Raw genomic sequence first — 15,486 nt, forward strand, 5'->3', positions numbered from 1 at the left:
GGCTCAGAAAAACGCGCTGTTTTAGTGTGTGCCCTTTAAATGCAAATAAGCTGCTGCTGCACGGCATAGGGGGCGGAGCTTCATGAGCTCGCGCTCAGTCTCTCAGTCAGACAATTTCATCTCACGGAATGATGATAATATCAGAAACTCTCAGTAACGGTGTTCATTTCGAGTCGGACAATAATGCCTACAGAGTCAGAGTGCTGTATAGAGATGGAACAGGTATAGTTTAGTAGTTTAATTACGGTTATAACGTATTTGTCATCTGCTTGTATGTATCCATTATTAATAGCCTACAAGTCTGCTGTTTTGGACCAGGTCCGAATGATGATCAAACATATACTGATGAGTTTAATAAAGTTTATTGTACATCACACAAAAGATGAAGCGTCAGTTTTACTTCAGAAAATCACCGTAAGAGCTGAGTAAACAGTAAGTTATAAGAAGTGCGCAAGTAGCCAGTAGAGTTGAGGGAGCATTCCTGTGGGCGGAGGTTAGTCAAAAAACTGTTCTACTGACGTCATTAAAGAAGGAAGTAGAGGGATGTAGTCCAAACGGGCCGTTCGATGTAGGCGACTTTCTGTTAAATAAAATATCTCGCTTGGCATTGAACTTTGAGCTTTATAATTTTACAGATATTATTTATGCTCTAACAGCAACATTACACACTAACTAAAGTTTGAAACATGGGATCACGAAGAACGGGACCTTTAAATGGTAGGCAATTTTCAGAGAGGCTAGCAATAGCAAGCTTTGAAAGCATAAGATCCTAACTGGTTTGGAACAAATGAGCGTAAATTCGAGTCACGAACCGCTCAGAGTATTACGTCACGGGTTTCCATTTCCAAATTACAGAAGTTATGGCGTGTATGCGGCACAAGCTCATTGTTTTTGGTTCTGGAGGAACTGTAAAAGGTGGCTGCTGTTCGATGACTGACGTCTGTTTAACTCTGCATAGCATGAATCGCGCTGATGACGTGTGATGTGATCCTACGCCTACTACAGAAGATATATATTCATATAAAATGTACATTTAAACCACTAAACTTAGTGATTGCTATCAGGATGTGAAGAGACATCCACCCAGCATTACAAAAAATGTTTCTGAAATTCTGTATAGTGGATACATTTTTTGTAATGTGTTTTTTTTTTTTTTTTTGAATGTTAAGAACATTTTTAGCATTTAAAGAACCCTTTTTCTACTATAATTTTTTTCTACTAGAGCACTGGCATAAATGCTACTCTAAATGAAGTGCTTTAAGACCCTTAAGAAAATGAGTTACAACGCAGTTTGCATACGACACCAAAAAAAAGTTTTACTGTTTATACTTTGCATTTTAGTTAATGATTTCCTGTCTGTGCAATAAGAGCAGACACCTGAATGATTCTGAGGGTACCCGGCTACAGCAAGAGTTACGGCCACAGACAATGCTGTCTCCTCTCCAATATCTCCCACCTTCCAGTGTACAGCACGACTACTGTACCATAGCCAGTTTAGATCTACATCACATCCTGTTTAAGGTATCCATTTGAGGACATAATTAGGCTTACAGTACATAAATTAGGCTAAAGGCTAGATTCCATGTTCCATATGAAAGCTTTTAGACTTCAAATTCTTTATGGCCTGTTAATTAGGAGTGTGATCTTCAGGGCCTCTGATGCTCAATTTCAGTAAACAGAAACTCAAAATTTGGACTGTAAGTATTTTTAATGAGTAGAACTAAATTGATCAAGGAAGGAAAAATTCGAGTATTGTGGAAAAAGAGATGCAATATGCCACAACATGAAAAAAATGTCATGTTAGGCTGCAGGGAAGCGCACAACACAGGAGATTTGGTGATTTAATAATACAGCAATGGAGAATACTCAGTAGAACACAACCATTAAACATTGACCAGACCGGATAAAAAACGAAGGAAAACTCTGGTTCTATGAAGCAGGGAGATAGTGAGTAGCACAGAAACAGGTGTGGGAACTAATTAACAGCCAGGGGAACTAAAGGGAACACAGGAAAATGGGAAATGATCAAACAGAGTGAAAACAAAACTAAAACAGGACATAACTGAGCAAAACCGTTACAGTGTGTGTAGGCTACTAAAACATCTACACATCCCTGTTAAATTGTAGCTTTTTGAGATGTAAAATCATGTCAGATCTTTCTCCACCTTTAATGTGATATTTAAACCAACAAAATTCAAGTAACAAACAGATAGAAAAAGAAAAAACAGAAAAAAACAGGTTGAAACACATTTTACTTTAACAACAGAAGCCAGTCTTTTTGAAGAAGAATTTTTCAAAGAATTGTTCCCTTGGCACCATGTTAGCCTGTGCTCCCGGGTGCAGGCCATCTGCGACACCAAGACCAAAAACAGACTCTCATAACCTGATTCATCAGATGCATATGCTTTCAGAACACAGACATGATTCATGAGCACAAATTAAAAAAAAATGTCTTACTGTATTTGAATGCATGATAAAATTATACCTCGCTGCGGTCTCTCACACTGTCACCCCACACTCTCTCTCTCCTGTAATATTGCTATTAATGTTGTCATGTCACGTTATCCACACCCCTGACCCCATAGCATGATGTAATGTATGAAATGAATGGTTATTTCCTATCGGTATCAACCATAGTTTACTTGCTGCAGAGACTCAGAACAAAAATTATAATGGATGTTTTTGGCCCTTAATGGTTAGTAAATCATTTTGTAGGTACTCAAGGCTGTGACTGTTTTAGTTGTGAAGTTATATTAATCCGCCAATAGAGGGAGCACCTCTAAACTCTACTTTTTTTTTCTTTTCTTTTTTTACCTGACACCCAAAATTGTGGAGATAAAATTTTCACAGATTCCAACAGTACTATATAAAAATATTTGAAATAAATGCTGTACTTTGAACTTTCTATTCTTGAAAGAATCTTGAAAAATTTATGTTTCCACAAAAAAAATGCAGCACAACTGTTTTCAACATTATAATAAGAAATATTTCTTGAGCAGCAAATCAGAATATTAGAATATTTCTGAAGGATCATGCTCTGCTTTGTCATCACAGGAATAAATTACATTTAAAAATCTAATAAAATAAAATACAATTATTTAAAATTGTAATAGTATTGCAATATTACTGTTTTAGCCTACTGTATTTTTGATCAAATAAATGCAACCTGTGTGAGCATGAGAGACTTCTTTCCAAAACATTTTAAAAAATCCCAAACTTTTGAACGGTGTGTTCAGGGCAGCTCTTTTATTTACTTGCCTTGTGGCTCACGATTACAGACCTGTGACCCTTGTGACTTTAGCTGTCTCTATTATATGCTCCTCTTTGTTTATCGTCCGGTGCTTTGCCCCTGTCCTTGCACAGCTGACAGCTCTATGCCCGAGAAACCCTATCAGATGTCTGGCTCTGTTCCTCCTGGGGTCTCTGGTTATTGATTTCTGCTGTGGACTCTGTGCACTGCACATGGATCAATACTTCTACAAATGGGTTTTAACTAAAATTGTTTCATCTAGATATTAGTAAAGGGCCATTACCTTTTCTCTCAGAATACAATTTGCTGTTAAATTGTGCGTATCATTGAAATATTAACTCTGTCGAAATTATTTGACTTCATAAAAGCCTAAATGTGATGCTTATAATTTTATAAACATTAATATTTTGTTAAAACATTTGTATTATTACATACGTTATACAGCTGTTTAAATAATCATTTATACAGTTGTTTAAATGTTTATTTAAATACTCACCCTCATGTCGTTCTGAACCTTTAGGTGAATTACTTTCTTCTGTGAAAGACAAAAGAAGATATTTTGAAGAATGTTTGAACTAAACAGTTTTGGGTTTCCATTGACTTCCATTGTATGGACAAAATATGTTTCCATTAACTTCCATTGTATGGACAAAAAATACAATGGATGTCAATGTGAATGGAAACTGTTTGGTTATCTTATTTTGTGTTCAGCAGAAGACAGAAATGCATACATGTTTGGAACGACATGAGGGTGAGTAAAGGATGACACAATTTTTATTTTTGGTTGAACTATCCCTTTAACTTATATTGAACCCGTAACATACTTTTACCAATTGTTTTTTTCAAAGTAACTATTGACTGTGTAATCTTAGTTCGTATTCAATTTCGAACACAACCTTGATCTTTGCTTGTGAAATATAATCATGATGCTAGTCATCAGGTATTGTCACCATATGCAGTGTCATTAGCACGCCGCGTCTGGCTATAAATTACCTACACAATGCAGGTCATGCAAGGATGGCAGTTATTGGAATTGCAGCAATGTGGCAGAGCGCTAGTCTCTCTGAGCATTTGGCAAGTGTGTGACGCTTTGATCATCTGTCAGCTCAGAGGGGGCTATCTGCCGTGTGCCAAGTCTCTAAAATTGTGGAGGGAAACAGAGATAGACATTGGCTCCAAACATCCTGCATTCTCCACTTCCTTCCTGCACTGGCCCACATTGTCATGCTTCCTGTTTCTCTTCTCCAGCCAATCACAAAGCATTGCTTTACAGATAAACCCCTCCCACCATGTGGAAACGGTCACAATAAGGCTGATTCGCGTTATTACTCAGTCTGATAGTCTCTCTGGGGATTGATATGTGATTGATGGAGGTGTCCAGCCCTTCCAAACCAGTGTTAAATGGGATAGAAACACAACCTGGGTGATGAGTGAAGCAGCATGGGTTCAGGAAATCTGGTACGCTGTAGCATCCTGCGTCACACCAGCCGAGCTCCCCTCAGTCAACCCTAAAACAGAAGGAAAATAAATAAAGAATTCCACCCAGAGCTTATTAGGCTCCTTACACACCTTGGTTATGACAGACAGATGGTTTAATTTACTGTCACGGCACGCTCAAGACTCCCTGGTCCACCGTCTCTCTCACTGCGGCCTTCTACAACATGTACACATCTTAGCTGGTGTCTGTTGAACATGCAAAGAAGTCAATTCAAACACATTAAAGTCGGCACGAAAAGGAAGTTCTACCAGAAAGATTCGGAAGGCGAGATGATATCACAATGACGTTTATAAGTTAATAGACCAGAAAATGAAAACAGAAATATTGGATGGTAAAGTTCTTCCCGTCCGTAGTTCACATTCGGAGGGAAACGGACTCTGCATATCCTGCCTGAAGATTAAGGCAGGGGCGCAGCCGACCCCCGGGGAGGTATGGACAGGGACCAATCTGGTGGTGGTGGGGAGGATGGAGGTGGATGTTCGCATCATCAAAAGCAAATATTACAAATTTACTGTATCGTAGATTTGATTTTAGTTCTATTGAAACAGCTGACTTGAGTGCCAAAGCGTGACCGTGCATTTTCATTTCATGATTTCTAATGCTGAAGTGAAAATGCACATTCTTAGTTGGCAGTGTTGAATAAAGACCGCCTTGAGTTCATCATGACCGCTAGGAGCAGAGAGACAGATACAGGATATCCATGACTATGCATCATCCTGTTTCACTACTGCTTATCTGGAGAATGCTCTCTTCAGCCAACACTCATTCAAACTTCTTTACTGAATGTAAAAAACTGCAGATGAGGTGAACAAATAGGCCTGTTATTATGATGCAAGTTTGAAAAGGTTAGACTGTGGATATGGACTGATTAAATCATCATACAGTGTCACCCAAAATGTATTTTGACATGCTTAAAGAGATAGTTCACTTAAAAATTCTGTCATCATTTACTCGCCCTCAAATTGTTTCAAACCTGTATGAATTTCTTTCTTCTGCTAAACACAAAAGAAGATATTTTGAAGAATATGTGTAACCAAACATGATGGGCCCCATTGACTTCCATAGTATGGAAAAAAATTCTATGGAAGTCAAGCTGTTTGGTTACCAGCATTCTTAAAAAATAGTTAGTAATAGTTAATGGATTACCTACTATTAACTATCAATGATAAATAGGCCGACATTTGTTACAGTAAAAAACGTTTTAATATGCTTGGGATATGTAAATGTGGAAGTGATATGGTAAATAATGACAGAACTTCGTTATAGGCCTGCCGTCCAATGTACACATCTCAAATGACACACTACGCACTGCACTTTTTCTATGTACTTGTGCACTATGTACTTATCCGTGGAGTGAATGAATTTTATAAGTTTATTTTGTCATTGAACATCTGAGTCTGATGCCCCTCCCTCTCCGCTAAGTGGCGACCTTCGATTGCATGGTGTCCAAAATGTAGGCTGCATCCGAAATTGCATACTCTCTTGAGTAGGTACTTATTTTGAGTAAGTAATTACTTCACTATCGCTAAAAAAGTAAGTTCTATGTAGTATGAAAGTGTGTAATATGTAATCTGGATGTACTACTACATTTGCCATGTTGCCCTTATCACATGACCTACCAGCGTCAGTTGCGTCGCTTCACTGCCTTTCATAAATCCTCTCCCGTGGCCTCATGGGATAGTAAAGTGTCCATCGTATGAACACTTAAGAATCTCGCTGGAAGAAATAGGTCATCTGGGTAGGCTACTTTTTGCCTACTCTTAGGGTAGGCCTACTGTGAATTCATACTTCTTTTGGCACTTACTGTTTTTTCACCTACTATATGGTATGCGATTTCCGATGCAGCCAATGTCTATATTTGTTCAATATTTTTTATACTAGGCCTATATGTTGACTATTGCCATATTTTTTATACTATATGTTGACTATTGTCATTGTTCATTGTTTGTAATGTGACTCACTGGCATCAAAAAAAAAAAAAAATAATACATAAATAAATGAAATGAAGTGTCCAACATTCCACACTTCGTTTGTCCGTTAATTTAGTGCATCATCCGGGTATTGAAAGTGAATTTTTTCTTTTTGGAATTTTCAGTGTGAACACACTAAGCGCACGAAGCGAAGCAACGTAGTTAGTGAACTCTGGCTAGCTTGAAAATCTAGTTTATTGGTCACTGAAATGCTTTTAAAAAACTATTGAAATATATTAACTTATTTGTAAAAGAATAGCCTACTTAGTTGAGAACCCCTCTACTTTTTTGTTTTGATATTCCCCCTCAATTCGCACCCTGACGTAGCTAAAATGCTACATTTTGCGGCCACTATATATTACGTCCTCTGGGTGTTCCGGGTGTCAAGTCAGCAGCGCAACATACGGAACATCTAAAGCAGGAAGACACAGTGAGAGAGAGAGAGAGAGCGAGAGGGAGGGCGCGGGGAGGGGAGAAAGAAGAGGTGAAAGAGCGAATGAGGAGAGCAGCAGCACACGGATCAGTCACTCTCCGCTGGTGCTCCAACCCTGGAAACACCATCCATTCATTATATCGCCCGTGATTCTGCTATGCGCATCGGATGAGGAGACGCCACTTGCGCTTTGGTTTTGGATTTGTGTTTAATCTTGTACTGTGCATCGCTGGACAGGATGGAGCATTGGAGACAGTGTGCGTTATGGCTGATCAATTGTAAGGTGCTGCCACCGAACCATCGGGTGACATGGGAGTCCGCTCAGGTGTTCGACCTGGCGCAGACCCTGCGGGATGGGGTCCTCCTGTGCCAGCTCCTAAACAACCTAAGACCCCAGTCCCTCAACCTGAGGGAGATCAACCTGAGACCACAGATGTCACAGGTAAGGGATGCACGAAGGCAAGAAGTTGTATGTTTACAGTAAGAATAGAATAGACTCAATAATAACAGAGTTAAACGTATTTTTCTTTTGGAAACATACGGTGTCATGTGTATGAAAAAGGCGATGTTACTGCTTTATAGCTACTTGCACGTGAAATATTTTGCAACAAAAAGTTGATATTTTGCCAATGCTTTACCGTTATTTGTGTGCTGAATTCTGTCCCCTATCGGTGAATGTGAGCAACGCAGTAACACTGTGAAGAGAGATTCTGATTTAAGGTGCACTCAGTCATTTTTCTTCATTTGAAACGTTTTACAAAGGAAACAGTACTTTTTAAAATATGATTAAAATAATAATAAAATTCCAATCACATAATAAAATAAAAATGTTAAGTCTGGGCGGCTTCTCATTGACACCAACATGTTGAGGGCACATGACTAGCTGGGTCACGCAATTGCTACAGTTAATAATGACAACAACAACATCAATAATAATAATATGTTTAATATATGTAGTAAGCCTACTTTCAGCCAGGGTTTAAGATGATTTTCAAAACATAACAATACAATTATAAAGTAAAAAACAACAACAACTATTATGTTAGTACAAATAAGAGCTGGCTAAACACAAACAGAAAATTACTGAGTGCACCTTTAACATAAGGAGATTTTTTCCTTTGTAGTCTAAATAGCCGTCTATGAAAGAAAATGTATGTGAAATGATTCCAGCTAGCACAGCATGAAAAAAGTAATAGGGCTGGCATCGATAAATCGCCATTAATCGCATCTCACGTAAAAGTTTGCGTTTATATAATATATAACATATATATGTATGTATCAGGGCTGCCAACTTTTGAGTTTAGCTTGGAGTGAGATTTTTTTTTGGGGGGGGGGGGGGGGGGGGGGCTGGGGTAAAAACAAATATTGCATCACAATAAGTGTAATTGTGATTGTCAAAACATTTGGTAACTAAATAGAATTTTATGAAGTTTAGTGACAACATGTTACAATGTTTACATTGTACAATGACTGGTAGGATACAGTTTTTATTATTGCTTGACAAAAATTTCAGGATTTCAATTCCATTCTTGTGATTCGATTCCAATTTTGATTCAATATTGACTAATTTGGATACATGTTTATTTTAAATTTTATTTAAAAAAATAATCTCACCTAATGCTGTAAACATAGAGGGCCCAATCTGCTGGTATTATTAAAGGTCGAAAATAACAAATTAAATTAAATGTAATGCAGTTTTTGTTATAATAAATTAAAATCATTTAATGACATAAGTAAAAATATAATAAATATGTAATATAGTGCTCAGCAAAATGTCCTCTCTAGCTATTTTTTCTATTCAATTAACATGCTATGGTCATTAAATGGCTTTCCTGAGCTAAATGTAACGTTATGTGTTCTCCTGCTGTTATATTGACCTCTTTCCGTGGTTGAAAAGCACTAATTTCGATATTATGTATACTTTCGGTAAGTTGTACTGCATCTTTAAATAAAAAAGTAACAGATGATCGGTTCACGTGCACTTGAACTGAGGCGCTCAGCGATCTGTCACATCACATTTACAAGCGCCAAACGTATTTTTGTCTGAATTTCGTAATAAAATTGACGGAATCTAAGAGCTGAGAATTAGTTTAATATTAAAAGTAAGTTACCTCTTTGCTCCGCAATTTTTCTGTGCGTGAGAAAATGGATGTGTGGCGTGAGAGTGTGTGAAAAGTGTCAATTGCTTGAGTCTCACGCTCAATGAGTGAGAGTTGGCAGCCCTGATGTATATTATTATATTTATATATAAACATGTGTTTGTTTGTGCATGTCTTGTGTGTGTGTGTGTGTGTGTGTGTATTGTGTAACAGTATATATACACACATATTCATAATAAATACAGGATAAATATAAATATAATAATATACATGCACACATTTATATTATGCAAACACAAACTTTTAAGTTAGATGCGATAAATCGCGATTAATCGATTTGACAGCCCTGAATTGAACCTAATAAGGCATAATGCTTTTTGATGCATTGTTTGACCAAAACCATGAATCTACAGCTTTTTGGTTCCGGTCAGGATCAGGGTCAGATGAAAGCTGTTTTAGTCTGGTCTCGTTCGCTGTACCCTGTCAGGTGAGAGCAGGATTAGTTTCAGTGTCTGCGGGAAGCTGCTTTATTGAAAACAGCGGCCTCTGAAATATGTCTCGTTCTGTGTTTTCTCACACCATCTGCTCAAAGTCTGGACTTGATTTCATGTTGATGAATCATTTCACATGAGGTGAAAGCTGCCATCAACACAGTGACATTTCATAGAACTGATAAATATAGCATTCACAGTCACCTTAAACAAACTTTTTTTTCAAGCATGCGGATGCAGGCACACATACACTTTGCGTTACATTTGTCAATGTGGTGCAGTCACAGTGAGCGGATTCCAAGAAGCATTTACAAAAAGTCAATCGAACTTTAGTCAATAGCTTTTAGTTTTCAAAACACAGGCCTTGTTCGGTTTACTGGTTTACTGACAATTAGAAGAAACACAATGTTATATACATTATATAAATATTCTGTGGAAGTTTGACATCTGATCAAATTGACGTCATTCTGGCTTTGAGGCATCCCCTTGCTTCTGGTTACATCAGATAGGCTGCTTTGTTTTCACTTGGTTTGTTATATCACAGTTTCTTTTTTTGAGTACATGATTTTCATCTGCACTGACATACGTAGATGTGTCTCCATTCACCAAAGGAAGAACTCCACAGAGGACTAACGTATGCAAAAAAGGGACAGAAAATGAGCAAATGGTCTGTGTAAACCAGTGTTTTGAGCGTGGAGGTGAAATTTCCATCTCTAAAGGGCAACATCTGAATCCTTGCATGAATTATTCATGACGTTTTTGGCAGCTATTTTATCAAAGACTCATTACAGCACATGGGACACAGACGCAGCCGTCCCAGGGGAACAGCTCAGACAAAAGCAGTGATGAGACCAAACTAAAAGCTGGAGTCCCCACCTCATCAGAGCACCTCCAGGGGCCCAATGGGCACTTTGGGTTTCCCTTCACCCCACGATAGGCGTGTAATTAAAATATAATGGCGAATTCGTCTCTGAAATTTCTGCATTAATGTTGATATTCGGGGAAAGAAAGGGGATGTTTTTGTGTGGGAAGGAGGGGTTGCACTATTTTACAGTTGCATTTAGACAGGCAATTTTGAGGAAGATACCTTAAAACTAATTAAATATGTACATATATGTAATTGTACTGCCATTCTAAAGTCAGGGGTCGTAAGATTTCTTTTTAGATACTAAATACTTTTTAGACTTAGACTGTTTACATTGTTAAAACAAATATTTTAAATAAATTCTATTCTTTTGAACTTTCTATTCATCAAAGATATATAAAACTGCACAACTGTTTTCAACATTGATAATTTAAGTAATGTTTCTTGAGCAGCAAATCAGCATATTAGAATGATTTCTGAAGGATCATGTGACAATAGCTTTATTGACAAGACTTTAATAGCTGTTCAACTTAAATTTTGCCATCATATATATATATATATATATATATACAGTGAGGAAAATAAGTATTTGAACACCCTGCTATTTTGCAAGTTCTCCCACTTGGAAATCATGGAGGGGTCTGAAATTGTCATCGTAGGTGCATGTCCACTGTGAGAGACATAATAAATAAAAAAAATCCAGAAATCACAATGTATGATTTTTTAACTATTTATTTGTATGATACAGCTGCAAATAAGTATTTGAACACCTGAGAAAATCAATGTTAATATTTGGTACAGTAGCCTTTGTTTGCAATTACAGAGGTCAAACGTTTCCTGTAGTTTTTCACCAGGTTTGCACACACTGCAGGAGGGATTTTGGCCCACTCCTCCACACAGATCTTCTCTAGATCAGTCAGGTTTCTGGGCTGTCGCTGAGAAACACAGAGTTTGAGCTCCCTCCAAAGATTCTCTATTGGGTTTAGGTCTGGAGACTGGCTAGGCCACGCCAGAACCTTGATATGCTTCTTACAGAGCCACTCCTTGGTTATCCTGGCTGTGTGCTTCGGGTCATTGTCATGTTGGAAGACCCAGCTGGCTCTAACTGAGGGAAGGAGGTTGTTCCCCAAAATCTCGCAATACATGGCCCCGGTCATCCTCTCCTTAATACAGTGCAGTCGCCCTGTCCCATGTGCAGAAAAACACCCCCAAAGCATGATGCTACCACCCCCATGCTTCACAGTAGGGATGGTGTTCTTGGGATGGTACTCATCATTCTTCTTCCTCCAAACACGTTTAGTGGAATTATGACCAAAAAGTTATATTTTGGTCTCATCTGACCATATGACTTTCTCCCATGACTCCTCTGGATCATCCAAATGGTCATTGGCAAACTTAAGACGGGCCTTGACATGTGCTGGTTTAAGCAGAGGAACCTTCCGTGCCATGCATGATTTCAAACCATGACGTCTTAGTGTATTACCAACAGTAACCTTGGAAACGGTGGTCCCAGCTCTTTTCAGGTCATTGACCAGCTCCTTCCGTGTAGTTCTGGGCTGATTTCTCACCTTTCTTAGGATCATTGAGACCCCACGAGGTGAGATCTTGCATGGAGCCCCAGTCCGAGGGAGATTGACAGTCATGTTTAGCTTCTTCCATTTTCTAATGATTGCTCCAACAGTGGACCTTTTTTCACCAAGCTGCTTGGCAATTTCCCTGTAGCCCTTTCCAGCCTTGTGGAGGTGTACAATTTTGTCTCTAGTGTCTTTGGACAGCTCTTTGGTCTTGGCCATGTTAGTAGTTGGATTCTTACTGATTGTATGTGGAGGTGGACATTTTAAAGGCAGACTAACAGGTCTTTGAGGGTCAGAATTCTAGCTGATAGACAGGTGTTCAAATACTTATTTGCAGCTGTATCATACAAATAAATAGTTAAAAAATCATATATTGTGATTTCTGGATTTTTTTTTTTGATTATGTCTCTCACAGTGGACATGCACCTACAATGACAATTTCAGACCCCTCCATGATTTCCAAGTGGGAGAACTTGCAAAATAGCCGGGTGTTCAAATACTTATTTTCCTCACTGTATATAATTATATACTGTTGTTCAAATTTTTGGGCTCAGTAAGATTTTGAGTGTACAGTCAAAGTAGTAATATTTATTTTTCTTTTGATTTCTATTTTCATTTATTTTACAATTTATTTATATGATTTATATAATTTAATATATTTAATGAACAATTTATTATTTAATATTATATTATATAGGTAATCAGCATAGAAAATGAAACGGCAGTCTGTGGATTATATCTGGGCCTGCATATATTACAGTTTCAGAACACAGGCATGTTTGAAACGTGGAAGTGCAAGTTTGAGGAAGCCACAAAGCCAAGTGCCTTTCTCACGCACTGCGTTGATCAGACAGTGGCTGGGTTATGGGTTTCTTCCGTTTAACATGCGCACTTTTGTGAAGAGTGGAAGGAAATGGCAACAGGTGTTTGGCAGGCCATCAGAACTTTATTTAGATATCAACAGATGTCAGTGAGAGTAAAGTCTGTAAGGTTTCATCATTAAACATTAAAAGTTATCTACAGTCAGTACATATGCAAATACTGTACGTAACCCCTTTCATTCCCAGTTGTGCAAAACATAGATTAAAAAAAATGCCCGGCGAGTGAGTATTTCACACGGTCATTGTAATGCCGGATAGTCACTGTCTCATCTCTAGGTTGGAGGGGGAAACACGAATGCCGACGCCCACTCGTTGGGCAGATAGTTTCCGAGCATTGACGCTCGCTGGGGAAATGAGGAAATGGGATGGAGGAAGGAAATGAAACTTAACGTCCTCTAAAGACCCTTGACTGAGCCACGGTGAAACATCAGAACCTCTAGTGGCTCAGTTCTGTCTCTTTTTTCACTGAAACAGTTGAGCAACACGCTCCTGTCTGAACACTGTCTCAGTTTTTCAATTTTCGCTGTAATACGATGTGATTTACAAAATGTACATGACAGATTCTGGGCCGTTTTTCAAATATATTCTTTATTTTTTTATGTCTAGTGTCCATGGAGAATCTGCCCTCCTTGAATAACACATATACTGTACTTTACATAGACAGTGTGTTAAAAGCTAAAGGGGTCAGAGACTGGTCAAAGCATCATATGTGTGTGTTTGAATGTTTGAAAAAGCTCCAGGGTTGTTTTAGTAATTCTCAGTGTCAGACTGTGGATTTGTACATTTCAGACGGGGACTAGATGCATTGGTTTCCAGCAAACCAAAGTTTTGATATAGTGTACAATAGGAATAACTAGACATTTACATTTTCTGAAAAAAAAAGAAAAAATGATTGTGGTTGCTCATGCAAAAGTTGCATCATGATGTCAGGGCCTTACTGTGCAGTTTTGGATGTGTGAGTGGTTGTCAGTATCCTGCACAATCTAAATTACAGGCACTCAATGTCCTGTTTGGTTTATGGATGGAAATTGCTTCTGAAAGATAAGAATGTGCTTGATTATTAAGAGAGTTAGAATTTTAAAAATAATTCTGAATTCAACCGGTAGCCAGTTTAGCGAGACGATAATGGGTGTAATCTGCCTGTCAACAACCTTGCAACAGCATTTTGAGGATTGGCTTACACACCATAGTATAAAGAGTTACAGTAGCCTAGACGAGATCAAATAAATAGATGATTGATCTGTTAAAAATGTTTTGCATAGTGAAGCACTGCACTGTGTTCTATTACACAGTCTACACAAACAGTCTTGTGCTCTACACAAATTAATCTCTGCATGTACTGAGTTTGGCGCTTATAATGTGTTATTATTATTATTAATTTGTAGGAATATTGATATATTATCACAGAAGATTTGTTTTAATCCACTCTGCAACTGCAGAAAAATCACAATTCGATTTTTCCCCCCAAATAATGTTGCTCTAAAGGCCCGTTCACACCAAGGATAACGATATAGTTACAAAAATCATTCTAAATATAAAAGAATATAAAGAGTCCACACCACAAGTATAACAACAATGGCACAGATAAATTATATTGTTGGTTAAATCAAAAAAAAATTCCAGCTGATGAATGATAAAAACTTTGACAATCAATCAGAATCCATCCTGCTTTAAAGACCTCAAGCATTTAAAGTGGAAGACGACAAAACTTATCTTAATAAAGTTGGTGTGAACGGGCCTTGTCAGCCCTTTACTGACTGTTGGTTCATTTCTAGGTGGTTTCTAAGGTTCTCTGTGTGGTTATGTACTGGTAAGCGCATTAGTACATTATTTGAAGCCTTATTCGTGTCAGTAGCACAAATAGTGCAGTGTTACATGCCATAATTTAATACATAGGCTTCTAGGTTTGTTCAGATCCCTAGCCTAAAGAATGTTCAGTAGTAACACTGAAAGTCACTACATCACGCTACACGAATAAAACTATGCACAAACAGCATGTCATCATGCATATTAATGCACATTTTCAGAAGGCACAAATCTTTGCAAGGTCTAGTAAGTCCAGTCTATCTCTCTTTCTCTCTCTCTCTTTGAAACTGACCTTTCCTTCTGTCACCAAGGTAACAGGCTCTACTGTAAATGGTTGGGGATCAGGATGAATAAAGATACTCTCCATAGACAGTGTGAATCACACATTTGCAGTTCAGATTGGAACTGCACAAATGGATTTTTGCACAGTAATGTGTGAATTATGCTGGTCACCAAGGGACACATGCACGCATTAGGATTTGTAAATGAAGGCAGACATTTCCATTCTCAGGCAGAGCTCTTTTGTTGCAGAAAATCCATGATTATTATGTTTGGAAAACCTACCCAGCGCTCTTATGAGATTTGAATTGTATTCAGAACATTGTAAAAGCATTTACCG

The 15,486-nt window shown here is 38.0% G+C and overlaps 1 protein-coding gene across 2 annotated transcripts in view; it reads left to right on the top strand.

Annotated features, from left to right (window-relative positions):
* The first annotated feature begins 7,193 nt into the window (after positions 1-7,193).
* vav3 (vav guanine nucleotide exchange factor 3) overlaps positions 7,194-15,486 on the top strand; it is a 67,861-nt gene continuing 59,568 nt past the window's right edge. For both annotated transcript variants that reach the window (XM_079863530.1, XM_079863529.1), the window contains exon 1: positions 7,194-7,593. In XM_079863530.1, coding sequence (XP_079719656.1) covers positions 7,390-7,593 — 204 coding nt within the window. In that variant the 5' untranslated portion in view covers positions 7,194-7,389. The remainder of the gene's footprint in view (positions 7,594-15,486) is intronic.

This window comes from Squalius cephalus (assembly GCF_949319135.1).
Source record: "Squalius cephalus genome assembly, chromosome: 25".
Taxonomy (NCBI): Eukaryota; Metazoa; Chordata; class Actinopteri; order Cypriniformes; family Leuciscidae; genus Squalius; species Squalius cephalus.